At 52.4% G+C, this 21,171-nt stretch overlaps 1 protein-coding gene across 5 annotated transcripts in view; it reads left to right on the top strand.

The window, feature by feature from the left end:
* KSR1 (kinase suppressor of ras 1) overlaps positions 1–20,807 on the top strand; it is a 162,906-nt gene extending 142,099 nt beyond the window's left edge. For 3 of the 5 annotated variants that reach the window (XM_047080750.1, XM_047080752.1, XM_047080753.1), the window contains 6 exons: positions 1,084–1,180; positions 4,410–4,543; positions 5,279–5,410; positions 6,565–6,700; positions 13,129–13,262; positions 17,798–20,807. In XM_047080750.1, coding sequence (XP_046936706.1) covers positions 1,084–1,180; positions 4,410–4,543; positions 5,279–5,410; positions 6,565–6,700; positions 13,129–13,262; positions 17,798–17,876 — 712 coding nt within the window. In that variant the 3' untranslated portion in view covers positions 17,877–20,807. The other 2 variants (XM_047080754.1, XM_047080751.1) reach the window with 2 other exon arrangements.
* Positions 20,808–21,171: the final 364 nt, after the last annotated feature.

Below are 21,171 nucleotides of genomic sequence, written 5' to 3'. Positions count from 1 at the left end.
ATAAATATATAAATAAATGTATAAATATTAAAAAATAATAAAAATAAATGAAAGATTAAAAAACCAGAAACGGTAATGAGAGGTTAGTGAAGGCATTTTGGAATATATACGTGGAGGTTTCAAGAAGAAACTAGAAATCACTCTAATCCTATCAACCAAGAGCCCACTCATTAACATTCTGATGATGTTCCCTGTAGCCAGACCCGGTGCTTTGAAAGAACCTTCAGCACCATCCCTCCATTCACCCCATCCATCTCTCTTCACCCCTGCCACGCCATGAGAATCTGAGTCTGCTTAAAGGGACTACACATAACAAAACATCCATTACCAGATTATGCTGAGGGCGTTAGAACACAGACGAGGAACCATCAGCCACTATCCCAGACCCCTCGGCCGGTTCTCCAAGTCTCCGAGGCTCTAAGAATCCTATCTCCTTGGAGAAGTTTCCTAAAACTAGCTTCTTCATGAGATGCCTTAACTGAACTTTTCCCAGGAACAGGGGAGTGAGCTATACATTCTCTCCGGGTCCTTGCTCAGCCCAGGTTTTAGGAGTCAATGCAGGAGGAGGCCTGAAAATGTGAGCCCATTTTCCAATAATCACTCTGACACCCCTGATGATGCCACCCTCCTCCTGCACACTCCTATATGGTAATGAAATGTCTGTGATCAGAAAACAGCAAAAAGATCGTGCACATCATCATGGAGAGCCCCAAATGTCGTCCAGTTGTAGTCCTAAAAGGCCAGATTCTTCTTGAGTTTGAGGGGGCACGTTCCCGCCTTGAATCCCCCCAGGCTGGGCTGCTCTCTGGGTTGCCACGAGCCTTGGTGCACTGGGTTTCCTGTTCTGGGGTGGGCAGGCCCTGGGCCTCAGGAAACAAGGTGCATGTGTGTGTGATTTTGCACGCTCAGGCCTGGCCAGGAAGGAATGGGCGTCAGGCTTGGGTAAGAGCAAGGATTCCGGTGCTCACCAGTCCAGGGGATGGAGAGGGTCCTCCAGAGGCTGGGGGCACCACTCTGGCCGCAAGGGCCGGGGTCGAGCTGCGCTGGCCCCACACCTCTGTCTGACCCCACCACTCTCCACAGCTTCTGCAAGGGACGGACATTGCACTCATTTGTGAGGGACCCCAAGACGTCTCTGGACATCAACAAGACCAGACAGATTGCTCAGGAGATCATCAAGGTAAAGGATGAGCCGGCTGGTCCCGGGGTTCCTGGCCTTCCTCCTGCTCCGTCTCTTCCTGTAGCTGGAGCACCTCAAGGGTGGGCCCCCGTCTCCTTCCCTCTGTCCGTGTCTCATCCACTCAGAGCCAGGAGCTAGACGCCCAATCTGTGATGACGGATGAACTGGAGCACGGCAGGCTTTAAGGGTTTGAATCCTGGTCGCACCAGCTGTGTGACTTTGGGCGGGTCATTGAGCCTCTCTGAGCCTTGACTTCGTCTTCAGTAAGCCAGTAAGATGGGGCTTCCAATATAGCCTCCCCCGTTGGATTAGTGCTGGAGCAGAATGGGATAATCCCCTGAGGGCCCACTGGGCACAGGGCATGGCGCTTGATGAGCGTCTTTGAACTGATTGAGGGCGGTGTGAAAGCACCCACGCTTTTCTGCCTTCAGGTTTCCAAATCCAAGTTTCGTGAGGACCGGCCCTCGGGCAGCCTGCCTTCCTGTCTTCCTGCCTTCCTCCCTCCCTCCCTCCCTCCCTCTCTCTTGGCCTGTCTTTCTGTCTGTCTTTCTCTCCCTCCCTCCCCCCCTCCCTCTCTCTTGGCCTGTCTTTCTGTCTGTCTTTCTCTCTCTTCCTCCTTCCCTCCCTCCCTCCCTCCCTCTCTCTTGGCCTGTCTGTCTGTCTTTCTCTCTCTTCCTCCTTCCCTCCCTCCCTCCCTCCCTCTCTCTTGGCCTGTCTTTCTGTCTGTCTTTCTCTCTCTTCCTCCTTCCCTCCCTCCCTCCCTCCCTCTCTCTTGGCCTGTCTTTCTGTCTGTCTTTCTCTCTCTTCCTCCTTCCCTCCCTCCCTCCCTCCCTTGTTTTGTTTATTAAGTTTTTTGTTTATTGGTGGCTTTAAATTTTATTTATTTATTTATTTATTTATTTATTTATTTATTTAGAGTAATTAAACACAAATGAAAGAAAAGCTTATTGATAAGTTGCTTCATTCAGCAACCTAGCAGGCTTGGATAAAAGCCAGATTGCTGCTGGGAGGAGCTCCTCTTTTCTTGTTTTTGTTGAAAAGCTTGCTCTTAGGACCCCCCTGCAGCTCCCTGTCTCCCGCCTCCGCTCCCACCTTTCCTTTTTCTCCCTCCCTCCCTCCCTCCTGCCATCCACCGTGCATGTGTGCATGCGTGCGTGTCTTTAGCAAGGAAGAGACACAAGTCACCGGTGACTTCTATGCGCAGATCAAGATTTCCACGTGACATGACATGTCCATGTGGCTAAATTAATGAATTAAATTTCAAAGCCTCTCCGTTAAAACCCCACATTTACGCCTTCGTTTGCAGCATGTCTCCTTTTGGAGGAGGTGGAGGGAGCCGCTGGGTGTTACACCTGCTTCATGTTGTCCCCCGACTTGCTGGGCCCTGCTCCCCACTGTCTCCCCTGCTCTGCCTCCCTCCCCCGCACCAAACTGTTTTTCTCTCCTTACGGTCCATACTCTGGGGCGTCTGTATGGTTGCTGACCAGCTGAGGTCAGATGAAGGAGCCATCTGGAAGATTCTAGGCGCAGACGAGAGAAGTTACTCAAAGATTTTGGAGCCATAGAGCTGGAAGCCGCCTCTCTGCTGGCTCGTTTGGTTTTCCACCTGCTGAAACGCTGTCCTCCCTAAGCTACTTTCTTTTGTTCTCATCTTTGGCGTCTTGAGGTTCAAAATACGAGAACAGGGTCCTGACCTTTGGCTAGGTTTGTGATTGGGGAGCTACTCTGGAGACCCCGAGATAGCATGAGAAGGGAGGGGATTTGTGCTCCAGACCTGAGCATTTATTTTTTATTTTATTTGAAAAAAATTTTTTTAATGTTTATTTATTTTTGAGAGAGTGTGTGAGTGGGGGAGAGGCAGAGAGGGAGGGAGACACAGAATCCGAAGCAGGCTCCAGGTTCCGAGCTGTCCGCACAGAGCCCGACACGGGGCTCGAACCCACAAACCACGAGATCGTGACCTGAGCCAAAGTTGGACGCTTAACTGACTGAGCCACCGGGTGCCCTGTAGACCTGGGCACTTAAATCTCATCTCTTGAAGCTGGCCTTTGAGCCCATGGCACCTCTTCTGTACACAGGGCTCAGAGTGGCACAGCCACTCGTCCTCGGTCATGTAGCTGGTCCCTGTTTGGCCCCGGGTGGTGTCTTTGGTCCCTGAGGAAGGCTTGTGCCTTGATTGGGTTTGGGAAATGGGCAGATAGTCTAGGAATGACCCTCTTGCATTCAGGATGGACTTTGGGGAAGGAGCAAGTCAGTCTTTCCCGGGGCTCTCTGCTTGCACAGCGTGGGTGAGAGCTCTCCTGCAAGCCTTGGGAGGCGGTGGGGGGGTGCTACCACAGACCCCACACCCTCCCCATCTCCGGCCTCGTGTAAATTCTTCTCTGATGCTCTCCAGACCCCCTCAGACCGAGCTCTGGCCTCAGCTGGCTTCTGTGTCGCGGCTCGTTCTTTCTGTTCCCTAAACGTGGTCTGTTTACTTGTCCACTTCTCACCCCAAGTAGCTTTAAAGCCAGAAGGACTCTCATAATGTGGGAGGCGTCCTCCACGTGGGCGGTTGGGAGGTGGCCTTACGTGCGCCTCTTTCTGAGCTGGCGGGATGGCCACTTCAGCGGTGGCAGCTGCCCCCGTTCTGGAGGGCATCGGGGGAGTATGCGGGAGTCCTGAGTTTCGTGTCAGAAGACATTTGGACCTTGGGTGAGAGCGTGCCTGTGTCAGGTGGCCTGTGTCCCATACAGACACTGGGACCACCTGAATTTGGGGGCCCCCTCTCTGGGAATTCATCTCTTGCCTAGCTTACGGGTAGAGGCCAGTTGGTGTGAAGCCTGATAGAGACCCTATAGATCACCCGATTGCTGTATGACTTAACGTGGGGGGTATCACGGCTCTTTATACACTTCCTGACCCCCCAGCTCCCCACCCGTCACCCTCTCCACACCTTAGCTAAGCATACAGTGCCCGTTGGACAGCACAGTGCCACGGACTAGCCTGAACCAGGCCTCAGCAATGCTGCTTAACTGCTGTGTGGCCTGGGGCAAGTGACTTCCCCTCTCTGAGGCTCGGTTTCCTCATCTGTAAAATGGAGATAATTTGACTGCATAGGATTTTGAAGATCCCATGAGGGGACGTGGGGAGGGTGTCCAGCTAACTGCCCAGCCCAGGTGGGCAGCCCAAGGTGAATCCTTGTCACTCGTCTTCCCGCCCCGCCGACGTGAGGCTCGCTGTTTTCCAGGGCATGGGATATCTACATGCCAAGGGCATTGTGCACAAAGATCTCAAATCCAAGAACGTCTTCTATGACAACGGCAAAGTGGTCATCACAGACTTCGGGCTGTTTGGGATCTCGGGCGTGGTCCGAGAGGGACGGTGAGTTGGCCTTGGGCGTCTGGACGGAACGGGGAGGAACTGGGTGGTGCCAGCCAGGCTCCGAGGTGCAGCTGAGGTCTGGGCACTTGCTATCTGTTGCTGAGGAACTGCCCTCCCTACAGGAAAGGCCAGGTTTGCTTAGGTCCTGTCCTTAGGGTTCTGGTCCCGAGTCAGGCATGGTTGACGTTTGGGTCCCTCATACGTGGCGCTTCATTCTCAGGCTGACCCCGTGGAGGCTGGGTCCCCTTGCTCACACGTGACCTATTTGCTCACTGACTTGGACAGGGGACGAGGGTTCACGTCCCCAGTACGAGGAAGAGCATCAGGTTTTATTTCCCCAAACCTTGAAAGGTGGGGGTGGGGAGAAAGGCTCTTCTCCAAGAACCTGGGGGACCTCCAGGAGGGAGAGTGGCAGTCAGGCTGGAGATCGAGCCCCAGGCCAGGTTGTAAGATACACAGGCAGACTGATTTCCTTTCTTGTAGACACTCCACTCTCCCAGGCTGGAGAATCAATCAGCTCCCTGCTAATATCTGCTTTCCTAGAAAAACCGGGTTACCCCTCTCCTGTAACGTCCCCCCAAAGCACCGGTGCCTTGGCCAAGTGCAGGATCAGTGTGCTGTTTTCGGGACCACGCGTGGGTGGGGTGCTGGCCCTGGGGCACCCGTGTGCCGGGCTGCCTCTTTGCTGCTGGCTGAAAGGCTCCCATGTCCTTGTTCTGGCTTCTTGGCCTCCAGGCGTGAGAACCAGCTGAAGCTGTCACATGACTGGCTGTGCTACTTGGCCCCGGAGATTGTCCGCGAGATGACCCCCGGGAAGGACGAGGACCAGCTGCCGTTCTCCAAAGCTGCTGACGTCTATGCATTTGGGTGAGGAGGACCCACGCGTCCCCCTCTTTTGGGGCTCTGAGGCCAAGAGTGACCGAAAGAAAGGGCACGGCTGACCTTGGGGTCAGGGAGGGGGTGATGTCATGCTTCAAGTCCTGATTCTGCTGCTTGTTGGCTAAGGAACCACATCCTTGACCTTCTCTTTCCCCAGCTGTAAAATGGGAAGAATAATGGTACCTCCTCTAAGGTTTCATGAGGACTAAGGTAATTTCTGGGTGTCTGTCTCACCCAGCGCCCCGTGGAGATGCTGACCAGAGCTAAGAATTGTCCCTCTGGGAGAACCAGGGGATCCTGCCAGCCGGCCTCTAGTGCCCCCATGAAGCTAACCAAGAGAAAAATAAAAATATAGACACATAATGTGAGCCAGATACAGAATTTAAAGTTTTCTCTTAGCCATGCTAAAAAAAAAAAAGAAAAATAGATAAAACCTGTTTTGATAATGTGTTTAGCTCAATATATCCAAAATATTATTTCAACATGTAATCAAAATTTAAAAATTAAGGAGCTATTTTACCCAACGAAGTTTCCAAACTTTGGAGAGTACTTTGCACCCGCAGCACATCTCAGGTCCACTCTCCACATTTCAGTTGCTCGATAGCCCCCCATGGCTAGTGGCCCCTGCACTGAACAGTGGGGGTCTAACGGAGAAGGTCAAGATGAGTCAGGAAAGGTGAGGGAGCTTGGAGAGGCTGAGTGAGGGCCTCACCCTGTCGTCTCCGGGTGTCCTTTCCCCTGAGGGTAGTTTCTTCCTCTCCTTACCTTGAACTCTTACTTCCTGAGCACCTGTGTGCGTGCCAGGTGCTGGGCTTGGCCTTTGTTACTCCTCGGACAACCTTGGACGTAGGCATCAGCCCCACTGAGGCTAGACATTTGTACCAGGATATCTGTTCGGAGCCTGTGCAGCCTCAGACCTTCCATCACAACAGATGTGTAGGGCCACGGGTCCCCTTGTGACTGGAAGGAGCTGCTGGGATGCTGTCATGATATCTCTGGGAGCCTGGTGGGTGGGGAAAGCTGGAGGAGGATGCTCTGGCTGGGTTCCTCGCACTGTGGCAGCAGGACCCCCCCCCCCCTCCCCTGGGCATGAGCTGGGCCGAGCGGTTCAGGAGCTCACGCTGCATGGGTGGTCCCCACAGGACTGTTTGGTATGAACTTCAAGCAAGAGACTGGCCCTTTAAGAACCAAGCTGCAGAGGCCTTGATCTGGCAGATTGGAAGTGGAGAGGGAATGAAGCGCGTCCTGGCCTCCGTCAGCCTGGGGAAGGAAGTCACTGTGAGTAGCCCCCTGTTCTTAGAGAGGGACGGAGGGCTAGAGGGAGGGAGGCTGGGCACACAGCAGGTGTACCCTTCTTCATTTACTCACCTGAGAAAGGGGACCCACCAGGAGGCAGAAGTATGCTGGGCAGGCCTCTTTGCTGCTGGCTAAAAGGTCTGTGTCCTTTATTACCCAACTGTTTTTCTTTATACAAAACCATGGTCTTTAAAAAAAAATAGTGGGTGGCGGCGGGGGGGGGGGTGTGTGGGAGGCATCTGGGTGGCTCAGTCAGTTAAGCATCAGACTTCAGCTCAGGTCAGGATCTCACGGTTCGTGGATTCGAGCCCCGTGTCGGGCTCTGGGCTGACAGCTGGGAGCCTGGAGCCTGCTTCAGATTCTGTGTCTCCCTCTCTCTCTGCCCCTCCCTGGCTTGCACTCTGTCTCCCTCTGTCGCTCAAAAATAAATGTTTAAAAAAAAAAAAAAAAAAAAGACTGGAAAGAAATAAAAATAAAGGTAATGCTTTTAACTGAATTGTGAGTTGAACAGATAGTAAAACCCCGTCTGTTACTTACATGAAAGAAGGTGATCGATGCACAGAGCACAAATGGATGGGGGGTTACCATGGTATCGGATCTTTCTCTAAAGTGTTCTTCTCAACTGTTAAAGAACAAATCGAAGTTTCCACAGCGTATTTGGGTTGCCACAGTGCCAAATCAGGTGCTGATCTCGTGTTTCTGAATACCTCTAATGGTTTCTCTGCGTTGCATTTTGTAAGTTTCCTCGCCCTGGCATAATGACACATAAAGGAACCCAGGGCTCAACGTTTTGAGCAGATAGGTGCCAGCCTGGATGTTAATAAGCTCCAGTAGGTATCTGGGTGGCATAACATTGGAGGACCACCTCATGCTGGTCTGGGTTGAGATCTAACTAGGCTGTGACCTTCTTGTTGAAGTCCTGGACAGTGTTGGCAGAATCCCCATCTGCAAACTGGGACAGGCAGAGTGAGAAATGCAACCTAATCTTCCTTGAAGATCTTTAAAAAATTTTTTTGTTTAATGTTTGTTTTTGAGAGAGAGGCAGAGAGAGAGTGTGAGCAGGGGAGGGGCAGAGAGAGAGGGAGACACAGAATCTGAAGCAGGCTCCATCCAGGCTCTGAGCTGTCAGCACAGAGCCCGACGCGGGGCTCAAACCCATGAACCGTGGGATCATGACCTGAGCCGAAGTCGAGTGCTTAACTGATGGAGCCACCCAGGTGCCCCTTCTTTCAAGATCTTAACAGATCTTAGTATTTTCCTCCTTGGACTGGTAGCAAGTTGGTAGGGCATCTTTGGAATACTCGCTTGACATTGTGCTTAGTGTATTTCCTCAGGAGTATATGCCATCTGGTTGAAGTGCAAACTATTTGTACAGGGACGGCCCTCCAAGAATGACACCAAAATGGGGGCGCAGTTGGTTAAGCGTCCGACTTCGGCTCAGGTCATAAACTCACAGTTCGTGGGTTCAAATCCCGCGTAAGGCTGTGTGCTGACAGCTCGGATCCTGGAGGAGTCTGTCTGTCTGTCTGTCTCTCTCTCTCTCTCTCTCTCTCTCTCTCTGCCCCTCCCCCACTTGCCCTCTGTTTCTTTCTCTCTCAAAAATAAATACACATTAAAAAAAAAAAAAAAAAAGGAATGACACCAAAATGCTAATCTACAGCATGGACACCAGGCTCCTCTTTGGCTAACTGATACCACCTCGCTGGGGTGTCAGGCAAGGCGAGTGGGTGACGAGTGCCTCCCCGATGCTCTTGGCCAGCTCCTCAGGCAGAACCACCTTTCCCATGACATGGCCTTGGACACCTTAGCAGGGTAGTGGTAGGAGGGGTCCGGGCTTCTGGCTGTTGGGTAGTTCAGAGAGCAGCTAAAGCAGCTACTACCCCACAGTCTTAAAAAAAATTCTTTTAAGTTCTTTTTTTAAAAATATTTATTTATTTGGAGGAGAGTGCAAGCAGGGGAGGGGCAGAGCGAGAGGGACAGAGAATCTGAAATGGGCTCTGCGCTGACAGGCTGACAGCAGCGATCCGGATGTGGGGCTTGAACTCACGAACCGCGAGATCATGACCTGAGCCCAAGTCGGATGCACAACCTACTGAACCACCCCGGTGCCCATCTCCCCCAAATTTTTTTTATTTTTATTTATTTTTTTTTTAATTTTTTTTTTCAACGTTTATTTATTTTTTGGGACAGAGAGAGACAGAGCATGAAAGGGCGAGGGGCAGAGAGAGAGGGAGACACAGAATCGGAAATAGGCTCCAGGCTCTGAGCCATCAGCCCAGAGCCCGACGCGGGGCTCGAACTCACGGACCGCGAGATCGTGACCTGGCTGAAGTCGGACGCTTAACCGACTGCGCCACCCAGGCGCCCCCCAAATTTTTTTTAAATACATACCTTTAGCAAGATCAAGCTCCTAACACATAGCTAATTTTGTCTTAATTATGATCTTTTTTCCACACAACCTTTTATTGTGCTTATTATTATTTTTTTTTTTAATTTTTTTTCAACGTTTATTTATTTTTGGGACAGAGAGAGACAGAGCATGAACGGGGGAGGGGCAGAGAGAGAGGGAGACACAGAATCGGAAACAGGCTCCAGGCTCTGAGCCATCAGCCCAGAGCCCGACGCGGGGCTCGAACTCACAGACTGCGAGATCGTGACCTGGCTGAAGTCGGACGCTTAACCGACTGTGCCACCCAGGCGCCCCTGTGCTTATTATTTTTAAGTCATTGACAAATCCTTTTAAGTCTGTCTACCCTCCTGTCCCATGGCTTACGCCATAATGTACCTACTTCTCTGTTGTTGGACATTTAGGTTATTTCCAATTTCTAATAACTTTATAATAAAGTTATTAAGGACACTTTGTATAAGCCAGAGTATGCGTGCATGTATGTTTTATTGGAAAGAAGAAATAGCCTTAGTTGCCTTCTTAGCAACAATCACAATTATATTTCTACACACTTAGAGTCTTAGAGCAGAGTGGTGGGTGAGGACCTGGAACAGAGTACAGAGCCCATCAGAGGACTACAAGGGAGTCAGGATTCAATGCTGGCTACAAGTCAGAATCATCTGGGAGCTTTTATTTATTTACTTTGATGTTTATTTATTTTGAGGGAGAGAGAGTACATGCACAGATGTGCACACATGTGCAGGGTAAGGGCAGAGAGAGGCAGAGAGAGAATCAGCCTCAGTTAGGCTCCATGCCCAGCACTGAGCCTGCCACAGGGCTTGATCTCACAACTGTGAGATCATGACCTGAGCTGAAATCAAGAGTTGGTGCTTAACTGACTGAGCCGGCGAGCTCTTAAAAATATCAGGTCTAGGGCCTCCACCAGACAGAAAGATTTAATTGGCCTGGGTTGGGGCTAAGATCATAATTAGTTGTTTTTATTTTTCATTTTTAAATAAAGCTCCTCCTAGTGCACAGCCAGAGTTGTGTTTTGGAAGGATTTCTAGCAGCGTGGGGTTATGTGACCTTTGAAGCTTCTTAAGAATCGATTAGGCGCAGGGGGTGGGGAAATGGGGGCAGAGAGCAAACGTTCCAGCAGTCAGCTTCTGGCTCATGAAAGTTGACTTTCCTGTTTGATCTTTTCTTTTCTTTTTTTTTAATACATTGCCATTGGAGGGTAGAGGGGGTGTTGGTCATTGTCAATAAAAAGTGATTTTTGACTCATAGTCAAAAGTAGTAAGTTCCCTCGGAGGGGCACCTTATCTCTGTCCCTCCAGCCACACTACTGTAAGTTTATCACCAGGCACTACTTTCTGTGTTAAGGCAGCCATGGTGAGTTAGTGTGCACAGGATGACATCAAAAGGCCAGAGGATTCTTAATGAAAACCAGCAGTCCCTTTCCTCTGGTCACTCTCCAAAAGACTCACTTCTTGTTCCATCAGGTCTTCATTCTAGGACCCTCTGCCCCTTCTTCTCTGCTCAACTTGCATCGCTTTCTCTTTATGCTTTTATCAGGACTAATTTTGTGTTGCCATGATTAAGTCTTCCATCCTGTATCTATAGATAGAGGCTAAAAGTGAAAAGACAATAAACAATGTGTGCACTATTATAATAGATTGTAATTGCTATTAGATACCGGTTAAGTAGTTCACAGGGATTACATTTTCTTCTTTGTGGGTCCATCTCTTTTCTTCCATTCTATCAGTTATTCAAAGGCTCACCACAATTTTGTTGGCTTCACATGTGGACCATGGTTTTCTTGTGTGGTTTTATGTTTTTCCTGTAGTTTCTAATGGCCTTTCTTTTCTTCCTCATTGAGAGAGGTAATAAACACCTTTGCCATATTCCTAAGGTCTTGCATCTCCTACACACTGCTTATGGAATGGAATTTGTTTCATTCTTTTCAGAGCCCACTGATTTCTTATAATTTGCATGATGGAATTTTAGGCCTACTGTAGTGTTGTCATTTTTTCATTTCTTTTCATTCATTCCTGGGTGAATACTAGAATTTCTTGTATCTCATGTCTTTCCATTTCTTTATTTGCACTCCAGCAAAATGAGAGTGAAACCTAAAGGATCTCCTTCCCAGTAGATGCATAAGAGAGTCTTTGAATCCGTACATGCCTAAACAAGTCCTTGCTTCACTTTCACACCAGAGGTTCACAATAACCTTGCCTAAGAATGTGACGTTTTTGCTCTGCTATCTACTAAGTGTCCAGTGCATTGCTGAGCAATCTGATATTAATCATAATTCTCAATCTTTTATAGATGCCCTGTTTTATTCTTTCTGGGAACCTCTTGGGATCTTCTCTTTATCCTTGTTATATTGAAATTTTATTAAAATGTACCTTAGAATAAGTTTATTTCTTGGTTTGATTTTCTTTTTTCAGTTGGGTCCCTTCACTGAGCCTTTTCAGAGTAAGATTCCAATTTCCCTTGAAAGTTGCTGGGAAATTTACTTTTATTATGTTTTTTTTTCTTTTTTATATAGTTTCCTGCCCTATAGTTTCTTTCTTTTCTCTTGTGGAAACTCCCATTAGACAGAATTTGATCCTTGGTGAGCTTCTGTGTCTTTTACCTTCTTTATTTTAGAGAAGGAGAGAGAGAGTACAAGTGGGAGAGAGGAGCAGAGAGAGGGAGAGAGGAGCAGAGAGAGGGAGAGAGAGGGAGACTCTTAAGCAGGCTGCACGTTCAGTGCAGAGCCTGACGTGAGTCTCGATCCCATGACCCTGGGATCATGACCCGAGCCAAAATCAAGAGACGGACACTCATCCGACTGAGCCACCCAGGCGCTCCTCTTTGACCTTCTTGAATGTTTTCTATTCCCTACCTAAAATTGAGTACACAATCTGGGGCATTTCCTGGATTTTATCTTCCAGTACTCCTAATGTTTCATTTCAAAAGTTGTATTATTAATTTCAAGCACTCCCTTATTTTTGGTGTGTTTTTTTTATTGCACCTTGGTCTTGTTTTATGGATAGAGTAGCTTCTACACACACACACACACACACACACGCACACACACACACACACACACACTCAGTTGTACTTGAGAACAGAAGCCCGAGCTGCCTAAGTCAGTGAGCATTTCCTGCCTGGTCGTGTGTGCAGGCCTGTTTTCTCACAGGAGCTCTGCTGAACTGAAAGGCTGCAGGGTGTGCTGTAGATGTGCAGATCCTGAGAGTAGGCAGCAAACTACCCATGTCAGAGGGCCTTCACTCTCAGGGGGCATTCGGGAAGGGTGCTCTGCTAACTCTCAAGTTCTGCCCTCTGTTTTATCCTGGTCGCTCCCAGCCTCCATTCCTGGAACGCTGCGGTCGCTCCTGCCTCCATTGCGGTCCCACCCCACAATTATTCTGAGCGTCTTGTGTTTCTTCTGCTTTCCATTTGAAAAATCTACAACCCCGTTTCTTTCTTTCTTTTTTCTTTTTTTTTTTTAAGTGTGTTTATGTTGAGAGAGACCGAGACAGCATAAGTAGGGGAGGGGCAGTGGGGAGAGAGAGAATCCCAAGCAGGCCCTGCACGATCAGCACAGAGCCTGATGCAGGTCTCAAGCTCACGAAACCGTGAGAGCATGACCTGAGCCAAAACCAAGAGTCGGACACTTAACCGACTGAGCCACCCAGGCGCCCCTACAATCCCATTTCTGATCTCTTTCCTATTACCTGTTTATTCAGCTTTATTCCTGTTATTCCAGGACGGTCTAAGAAGAAAAGAGGGGAGACAAGCTCGTGCCCTTTGTTTTCAACTAGAAGCATGAGCTCTTCTGAGATTCAATTATTTCTCTGGAATAACTACTCCAGAAATGGCCAGTCTTCTTACTATCGGCAGGATGTTCAGGGGACACGGACAGAAGGGGGGGTGGTGCTTGAGAGCATCAAAGGGGTCCTATGCCGCGTAGCCCAGCTGTGCCTTCCTCGCTCCCCGCCAGCTCTCACGCCACTAATGTCGGCTCTGCTTGCAGGAGATCCTGTCTGCTTGCTGGGCTTTCGACCTGCAGGAGAGGCCCAGCTTCACCTTGCTGATGGACATGCTGGAGAAACTGCCCAAGCTGAACCGGCGGCTCTCCCACCCCGGCCACTTCTGGAAGTCCGCTGAGTAAGTCCCCCCTCCGTGGGCCACACCCGCCAAGCAGGCCTTTTGCAGCCTGACCTGGTGTCTTAAAGGGCCCTGTCGGCTCTGTCTGCCTACGACTTTGATCTGGGGAATATACAGAGCAGATTCACCAGAGGCGACTAGTCCCCTTGTCCAAGTGATACTAGGGTCTTGTTTGTTTCAGAGACTCCTTTTGCGAGATGAGTGTCTCTGGTACTCTGTTGTGAAAACCCAGCATCGCTGTTATCAGAACAGGGCTGACACTGGGCCCAGGCTAGGCCTGGGGAAGATTCCACCATAGAAGGGGCCAGACAGGAAGCCAGAGCAGCGTGGGTGTTACAGCACCACCAAAATCGGCAAAGTAACTGTTATTAAAAGGGTGCAGACTCGAGACCGGTTTCTAGCCCCCAGATCAGCCACCTGTTACGGGGACGACATGGCCTGAGTTTGTGTGCTCCTCTGACACGAGAAGTCCAGCTCCCTTCTGTTTAATCACACCATCCTTTGTACCCCCTTTGGCACAGGGTGGTCTTCACTCCTCCATTCTGTCTCGTTCCCTTCGTGCTCTGCCCCTCTGGCGCTCTCTGCCAGAACACTCAGAAACGGACCTCTGCCCTGCTGCGAGCCCTTTGTGAGAATCCGGGAAAGTCCTTCCTTGTTCCGGGCCTCGGTTTCCACGGCTTTAGCAAGCAGGGATTGGGCCAGAGGGAGGCTGGCCGACTTGTGAAGGGGGACGGGCTTCTAGCGGAGGGAGCTGTGTTAGGCTTTGCAGGCCCCCAGGATTGGTAGCGCACCCAGCAGCAGTGTGAGGCTGTGACAGCACCATATACAGTCCCCGCCGCAAGGACTCAGCTCTGCCGTCTGATGCAAGACCAGCCCCAGCACCTACATCAGGGGATGGCTGTGCTCTAAGACAGCTTTATTTAGGGACGCTCACCCTTGAACTTCATGCAGCTTTCCCATATCATGAAATCTTCTTTTGATTCCCCACCCCCAACCCATTTAGAAAGGTAAAAACCATTCTTAGTTTATGGATTATACAGAAACGGGTTGGGCAGGCCCTATGTGACCAGACCCCTGAGTGACAGGAACGGTTTTAAACTTTTTGAAGGCGAAGGGCACTTCGTAAAAGTACGATCTCCCACCAAGTCCCCATTGATGATAACAGATAAAATAGAGCTGCCCTTGCTAGTTGTGGGGCAGAAGCCTGTCCGCACCCCCAAGCGGCTCGTCGGGCACCTGCGGCCACGTCGCTGAGCCCCTGGAGAAGCTGCACCTGATCCCACGTCTGCTGCCCAGGTGTTTGGTGGCAGCTGTACTGTCCATGGTTCTAGAAAGGGCGGCTGGTAAATATCTTAGGCTTGTGGGTCATGTGGTCTCTGTCATACGTTCTTGGTTTTTCTGTTTTTGTTTTGGACAAAGCTTCAAAGTGGTCCACATCTTTTAGTGGCTGGATTTGGCGTCAATATAGTTCGCCAGCCCCTCCCATCTGAAAACAAGCCAGACGGGGTCTCAAGCTGCAGGGGAGGGGAGGCCTGGCAGGGTCGCCCGACCTGCCAGAGGTTGCAGGCAGAAGTCCGTGAAGAAATGCAGTCAACTGCTGATTTAGGTCATTTGTAGGGACGGTCTAGAGGAATGACAGTTTAGGGCTGTGTCTGTTAGAATGACACAGTAGTTTCGATATTTTGCTCTGAAGATGAGTCAGACTCCATAACCTAATGTGGCCATTAAAGGTATGGGTTGTAGCCAGCCTTTGCTGGGTACCTGCTACACACCTGGGGAGACTGAAGGCCAAGGCCAGGTTTCGGCCAGCAAGGAGTTTATAGTGTAATTGGATAAAGAAGGGAATGGTTATAACACGCTAAGGGCTGTGACAGAGAACGGCCTTTGTGGGAACACACGCAGGGGCCTCTCTGCCCACCCAGGGGGCTTGAGAAAGGGTCTCCAGAATCGGGGTGGTGGGGGGGGGGCGGTCACTGGAACTGGGTTTTGAGCAGGAGCTCTCCTGGCAGAGGCCAAGAGACTGGGGTTCCCCTGGACTTGCAAAAAGTTCAAGGATCTGGTTTGTCAGACCTTGGGCAACTTGTTTAATATCTTGGACGCTGGTTTTCTCAGCCACAGAAGAGAAGGCCGCAGCAGGTGGGTCTGGCATTCCGGAGATACTTCCAGATTCCCTAAAGACCACATAGCCCCACCTTCTCATTTCACAGGTGGGAAACGGGAGTCCCACATGGGCGTCGTTCCATGCCCAAAGCCATCCATTTTAGCCCCTGGGAGGAAAGAATGCCAGCAGCCCCGCACGAGTCTCAGTCCGAGCTTCCCGCTCAGGATCTGTTCTTCAACACATTCAGTGTCTAATTCTCATCTTCTCTTTTCTTTTCCATCCATCTTGCCGCTTTGTTTATTTTCGGGGGGTGGCGGATGCGCTGGCCCCTTCTGTCGCCCCTCCCCTCCCTGCCGTCCTGATTCCTGGGGCTCCTCCTCCACCCGTCTGCACCGGGTGCCCGACTCCCGTCACCCACTGGACCGCGCTGTTCCCACACTTGGCAAAATGGCCGCGGGGCCCCCCCAGGCGCTGGCGGAGCCGCTACTACGGGAAAGGACGTTACGGCCACCTGGACTTTAAGAACTCCTTTCCGGTTCTGGAGGAACAGTGTGTCTTTCTGCCTGTTTGCACCCTGCTTCCTGCTCTGTCTCTGTGTCCGGCTTCCCCGTTTTTGTGTGTTTTGTTCGCATAAACCGAAGTGATGCTCCTGTCGCTGAAACGGCCGCTGGCAAGGGTCCCGCAGGCCTGTGCGTCTCTCGCTGGGCCGAGAAGACCCACAGCATGTGGCAGGGCCTCCGTCTACCCACTGTGGCAGATGATGGCCCGTCCCTGGGTGGGAGCGATCTCAGATCATTGGCCCAAGTCCAGGGTGCCCTTTGGCCAGAGCTTCAAAGAAGGGAAAGCAGTAAGCAAAAACAGTGAACTTTTAGGAAGTCACTTTGGATAGTCCGGGGCTGAGGGGCAGTGGGCCCATTGGCCAACCTCTGTCTAAACATTCTGTGACTGTCCCAGCGGAGCTCTGGACAGGTGCTTCGTGCCAGGTCCTTTCCAAGCTCTCTGGGCTGCCCAGCTGGGAATGGAGTGGGGATGCCTTTTTCCCCCTCTGCGGGGAAAGAGGGTCCCCTGCCCCCTGCCCTGGCCAGGCCTCTGCCGCTCCCCCTGCCCCTCTGTGGGCTCGGCCTCTGACTCGGTTCTCCCCTCTTCTCTTTCTTCCCGTAGGTTGTAGGCCTGGCTGCCTTGCATGCACTCGGGGCTTTCTTCCTCCTAATCGACCCGTGGCACCGTGACTTCTGCTCAAGCGCAAACTGAGATGCGGGCACTAACCCAGGGGATGCGATCTCTGCTGCTCCGAGCGTCTCTCCCGAGACTTCTTCTCTCGCTTTGTTTTTGAAACTGACCCCCACCCCTCTCCACGGCCTATGTGTGCCTGAGTAACCGCTGCCCACGAGGATCCCCTAACAGAATTGCCTCCCGGATGGGACTTCATTGTCTAACTCTTCTTCTGTGGGGCGGCACTGTTTGTGTTTGGGTGGTGCTGTCTCCCTACTAACACCTCAGCGAGATTCGTGCCCCCCTGAGCACCTCGGCCTCCCGCCGGCTGTACTGCTCCCACAGCACAGCGGAGAGGTTTGGCTTGGCTGCTGAGCCGCAGAGATCTTGTCCAGCAAGGAGCGGGAGGATTTCAGAGCTGCCGAAGGCCAGGCCCCCCTGGAGGGCCGGGGGGTGGTGGACACCAAAAGTCCTGTTGCCGTGAAAGACACTAGCCTGCCAGGGCTTTGTCCTCAGCGGCGCGCTTAGGAAAGTTGTCCTAAAACAAAGCGGGGGGTGGGGGAGGGCTGTCGCCAGACGATTTCACTGATGAGAACGAAGCTTTTGCCCCCGGTCCCCACGATGTTAACTCCCTTTACATCCGCCCAGTGCGGACAGAAAGTACCAGACCCCAGGTCAGCGTTCATCAAGAGTGTGGCTGAGAGGCCACACGCACTCGCTGTGCCGCTTACCAAATTCACATTCCTGGGGTCCCTCCCACAACTGAGCCCAGGTCTCCGGAGGTGGGCCCTGAGAATCTGCATTTCAGCTTGCTTCCCACATGGTCTCTGATGCCTGGGGACCTTGTCCAAAAGGAGTGTGGGATGTCCCTCTCGGTACTTGGGGACAGGTTTCTCTCTCCTCCCGCTTGTGCTCGGAGCAGAGCTCTGCTGGGCTGCAGGTGAGAAAGTAGTTCGGACAAGGCCACGGCAGTGACTGGTGCTGAGGACTCGGAGACTAACGAGCCCACTGCCCCACCCCCACCCCGACCCCGGGAGGGTGTGTGGCCAAGTCTTAGCACCCCGGCCACACAGCTCAGCCGAGGCTGTTGGCATGCAGTCACTCTCGCTTCTTGCTGGGGCCGGGTCCTCCGCGGAGCTTCTGAGACTGACCTAGCTAACACCGCCCCACTTCTAATGGAGACCAGCGTGGCCGTAACCCTTCTTTTTGTTCCTCTTTGCAGCATTAACAGCAGCAAAGTTGTACCCCGGTTCGAAAGGTTTGGCTTAGGCGTCCTGGAGCCCAGTAATCCAAAGATGTAGCCAACTTGTGCACTTTTTCTGCCGATTTCTTTCTCTCTTAAACGCGGTCCTGAAACATCCCAACAACCACCAACAACGAAAACGAAAACCCTCTCCGAGACATCGTTCCACCCTCCCAAGTGCCGCACACCAGGAACGCGACTCATCGATTCAGACCTTTCGTCCACGGAAACACCCGGGCTGGCAATGGAGCTGCACCTGCTGTTTGTCTTAAAGTGACATCACCAACAACCAGACCTGCCCTGACAGGCAGCAAACGTTTACATATACGTCTCTGTGGAGTGAACTCGCTGTTTTACAACAGGTACTAAGAAAAAGTGCTCTGCAGAAGTGGGCTGGCACCACCTGCCAGGCTGGTGGAAGCGACCCCCACCCCCCTCCCCGGAGGCCCCTGTCGGCAGTGAGAAGGAAGAAAAGCACAGTGACTGTGGCTGTTCTCGGGGTAGGATGGGGACCACAAGGTTCGACCTGGACTCTGCTTTGGCCCTAAACCCCATCCGTGGGGAGTCTCCCTCTATAGGGTTCTCCCCCGTCCTACCGGAAGGACACTGTCCCTTTTTCCTCTGGCAGAGGAAACCCTGGCTAGGAACCAAGCTGGATTATGAGGGTCGGGGGTTCCCAGCGAGCTGGGGTTCTCATTCGGCCCCAGGGATCCAGCCCCTACCTGCCAGAAAAGTAGAGACGGCTGAAACCCAAATAACATCTGGGCTGACCCAGTGGTTGGTAGCCAGGGTTTGTACGGCCTGTAGAGAGCTTTTCTTCCCGCGGCTTCCAGGAAGGCAGACGCTAAGGAGCTGGGACTCATCCGTGTCCCTGGCTCACATGTGAGCGAAGAGGCCAAGAGCGAAGGCCCAGCCCCACAGCTGTGCACACCGTGAAGGCTTGATTGGTGAGAAGAAAGAAGGTAGGGGGAGAGAGAAGTGGCAGGCGGTAGGGTCCCTGAGCCCACCCTCCCAGCCACAGAGTGACCTGGCTCTTTGGGAGCCCGTCAGCCGTCATGCCAAGGTTCCGGAACTGCCCACCCCTTCTCCCCCAGCCCTTTTCGAAGTCCTTGCCACTCCTGACTCTTCCGCTGCCCGCGTCTGAGTTCTCGGCTGGGACGGGAGGCCCGTGCCCCCCACGCCTTTCATCTGGACCCACCCGGCCCCCAGTCTTCAGAGCCTTCCGTGAACCGAGTCCGGGCCACTTGCGTACATTTGCGCCAGAAGGAGGGGCTTGACTGGGGAAAGTCAGTGACGTGAGAGCATCCTGTCTGTCTTCGTCAGAAGCCGTCACCTAAAGAGAAAAGTTCCAAAAGGGAGAGAAGCCTTCAGTGGACGTTACGCCATGTTAGGCCCCAAACCAGAACTGACCAAGGGTGACGAGGGTGGAGACGTGGTTGGATTCAGACCCAGAACCTGTGTCCGTGCTCTGAGCCAAGATGGGGAGGTGTGTGGGCCACCCATCCCTTTCGTTTAGATTCCCCGAGCAAAGCTTCCAATCTTCAGAGCCTCCCCTGGAGTCTGGCTACAATGTCCTGGGAAGTGGGCCGCGGCCTCGAAGTCGTAGGGCCACCTTCCTGTCTCTGGGTCAGATGCCCCCCCCGGCCCGACCCACACTCGCTTGGAGAGCACAGCTGTGCAGCCGGGCAAGGTATCCAGGCTCCCGCTCCCCATGAGCGCCCCAGACCCGAGCTCCTTTCCCTTCCTGGCCGGGGAAGACAGGAGCTGACACCCAGCTAGAGTCAGCCCCGGGTGGCTCTTCCCTCCTCCGTGAGACTGCTGGTCTCATCCTGTCATCCCTTGGCCTCCCCCCGTGGGCGTCATGCCCGCAGGTCAGTTCAAGAAGCTTTCGTCGAATACCTACGGTGTCTTATGAAAGTTCAGGGACCCGCGATGGGAGCCGTCACAGTCCCTGCCCTTAAGGAATTGACACTTTGCCAGGAACCCTGAAGGAGAGCCGAAGGCCTGGGGGACACCCCCTTCGTCTTCAGGGCCCTGGACGGCCCCCCAGCTCTTGGCCTAGCCTCTGTGCTGCCTGTCATTTAAAAAAAAAAAAGAAAAAAAACGTGGTCCCCTTCTCCTTCCGTCTCTTTAAGTGACTGTGAATTGAGGTTGGGAACACGTGCTTGCCCTTCTGTGTGCTCTCCCCGTCTGCCATGGAAACACACGAAGGACGGCAGATACTGTGAATTCAGCCCTCACGGCCAGCCGTGAAGGGGACGGAGAAGCTGGGAGGGCCTCCTTGGCGAGAGCTCTGGGGGCTGCGGAGGCCCCAGCGGGGTCTGAGAGTGGAGCCCAAGCTTTGGTCCTTCTTTACAGCAGGCCCCCAGTCCCCAACGTCCCCTCCCAAACCCTAGGGCCCATGTCCCCGCTGCCTTTATTCCCCCAAGCCGCAGTCCCTGGGTCCCCATCCAACTCGAGATCCCGAATCCTAGCAAGCTCCCCCCCCGTTAGTCGAGGGCAGTGTAGCGATGTTGACCTCTCTCGCGTCACCAAATCCGCGCAGGGCGCTGGAATCCTGCCCCGTCGTGGCCTTTCTTCTTGTGATCACAGGGGGCAGCTGTGCGCCCTGTAAGCCTGTATTGCCGTGGTTCTGTGTTGATTTGGGGGGGGGGCGGGGTGGAAACACAAATGTGAAGCCATTTAGGGAGCTCGTACGATGCTGCAGTGTTAGCCAGGATTTCATCAGTGTGTGTGTAAAGCCAGCGTCTTCCGTGGCCACAGGCACACGCCTGCTTTTTTTTTGAATGTGATGTAAAATTTGTACAGTAAAAGTTTTTATATTTTCTATCAACCGCATTTGTCTTCCAGAAATGCTATTAATTTAAATTAAAACGGTTAGTATTCATGAACGTGCTGTTAGCAGTTTTTTGCCGCTGGCAAGAGCACATCCTTTGTGCCAGGCCAAGCCTGGGTGTCTGGAGTTTGTGAATAAAATTGTACCAAGGTGTCTGGGGCTCGTGTCTACTTGGGTCAGCTCCAGATGAGTGCGAGGGGCTGCTCGGATGGCGAGGGGGAATAGGAATGGAGGGGGGGGGGTCCGGGATGGTTGGACCCCCTCTGGGAGCCCCTTCCGGAGAAAGAAGTTACCCGTGGACTTTGAAGACAGACGGAGTGGAGACAAAATGGCGTCAGAGCCCACGATGCCCAGAGGACAGTCATCCAGCTGGCAGTAGTCACAGCTCGTGAGCAGACCCAGAGCCACTCAGTGTCTCCTGGGCTGAGGGTGCCTGTGCCTCCTGGAAGCCATGCGGGGTGGGGAGCGGGGTGATCTCCTACCTGAATCTTATTTCTAGGAGCCTCTCTTGGCCAGT

The sequence above is a fragment of the Lynx rufus genome, unplaced genomic scaffold (assembly GCF_022079265.1).
Source record: "Lynx rufus isolate CCGP_SWC_20201006 ecotype Redwood Valley unplaced genomic scaffold, mLynRuf1.p SCAF_18, whole genome shotgun sequence".
Lineage (NCBI taxonomy): Eukaryota > Metazoa > Chordata > Mammalia > Carnivora > Felidae > Lynx > Lynx rufus.
The sequence above is the reverse complement of the archived record's forward strand: the minus strand, read 5'-3'. Positions and strand labels throughout refer to the sequence as shown.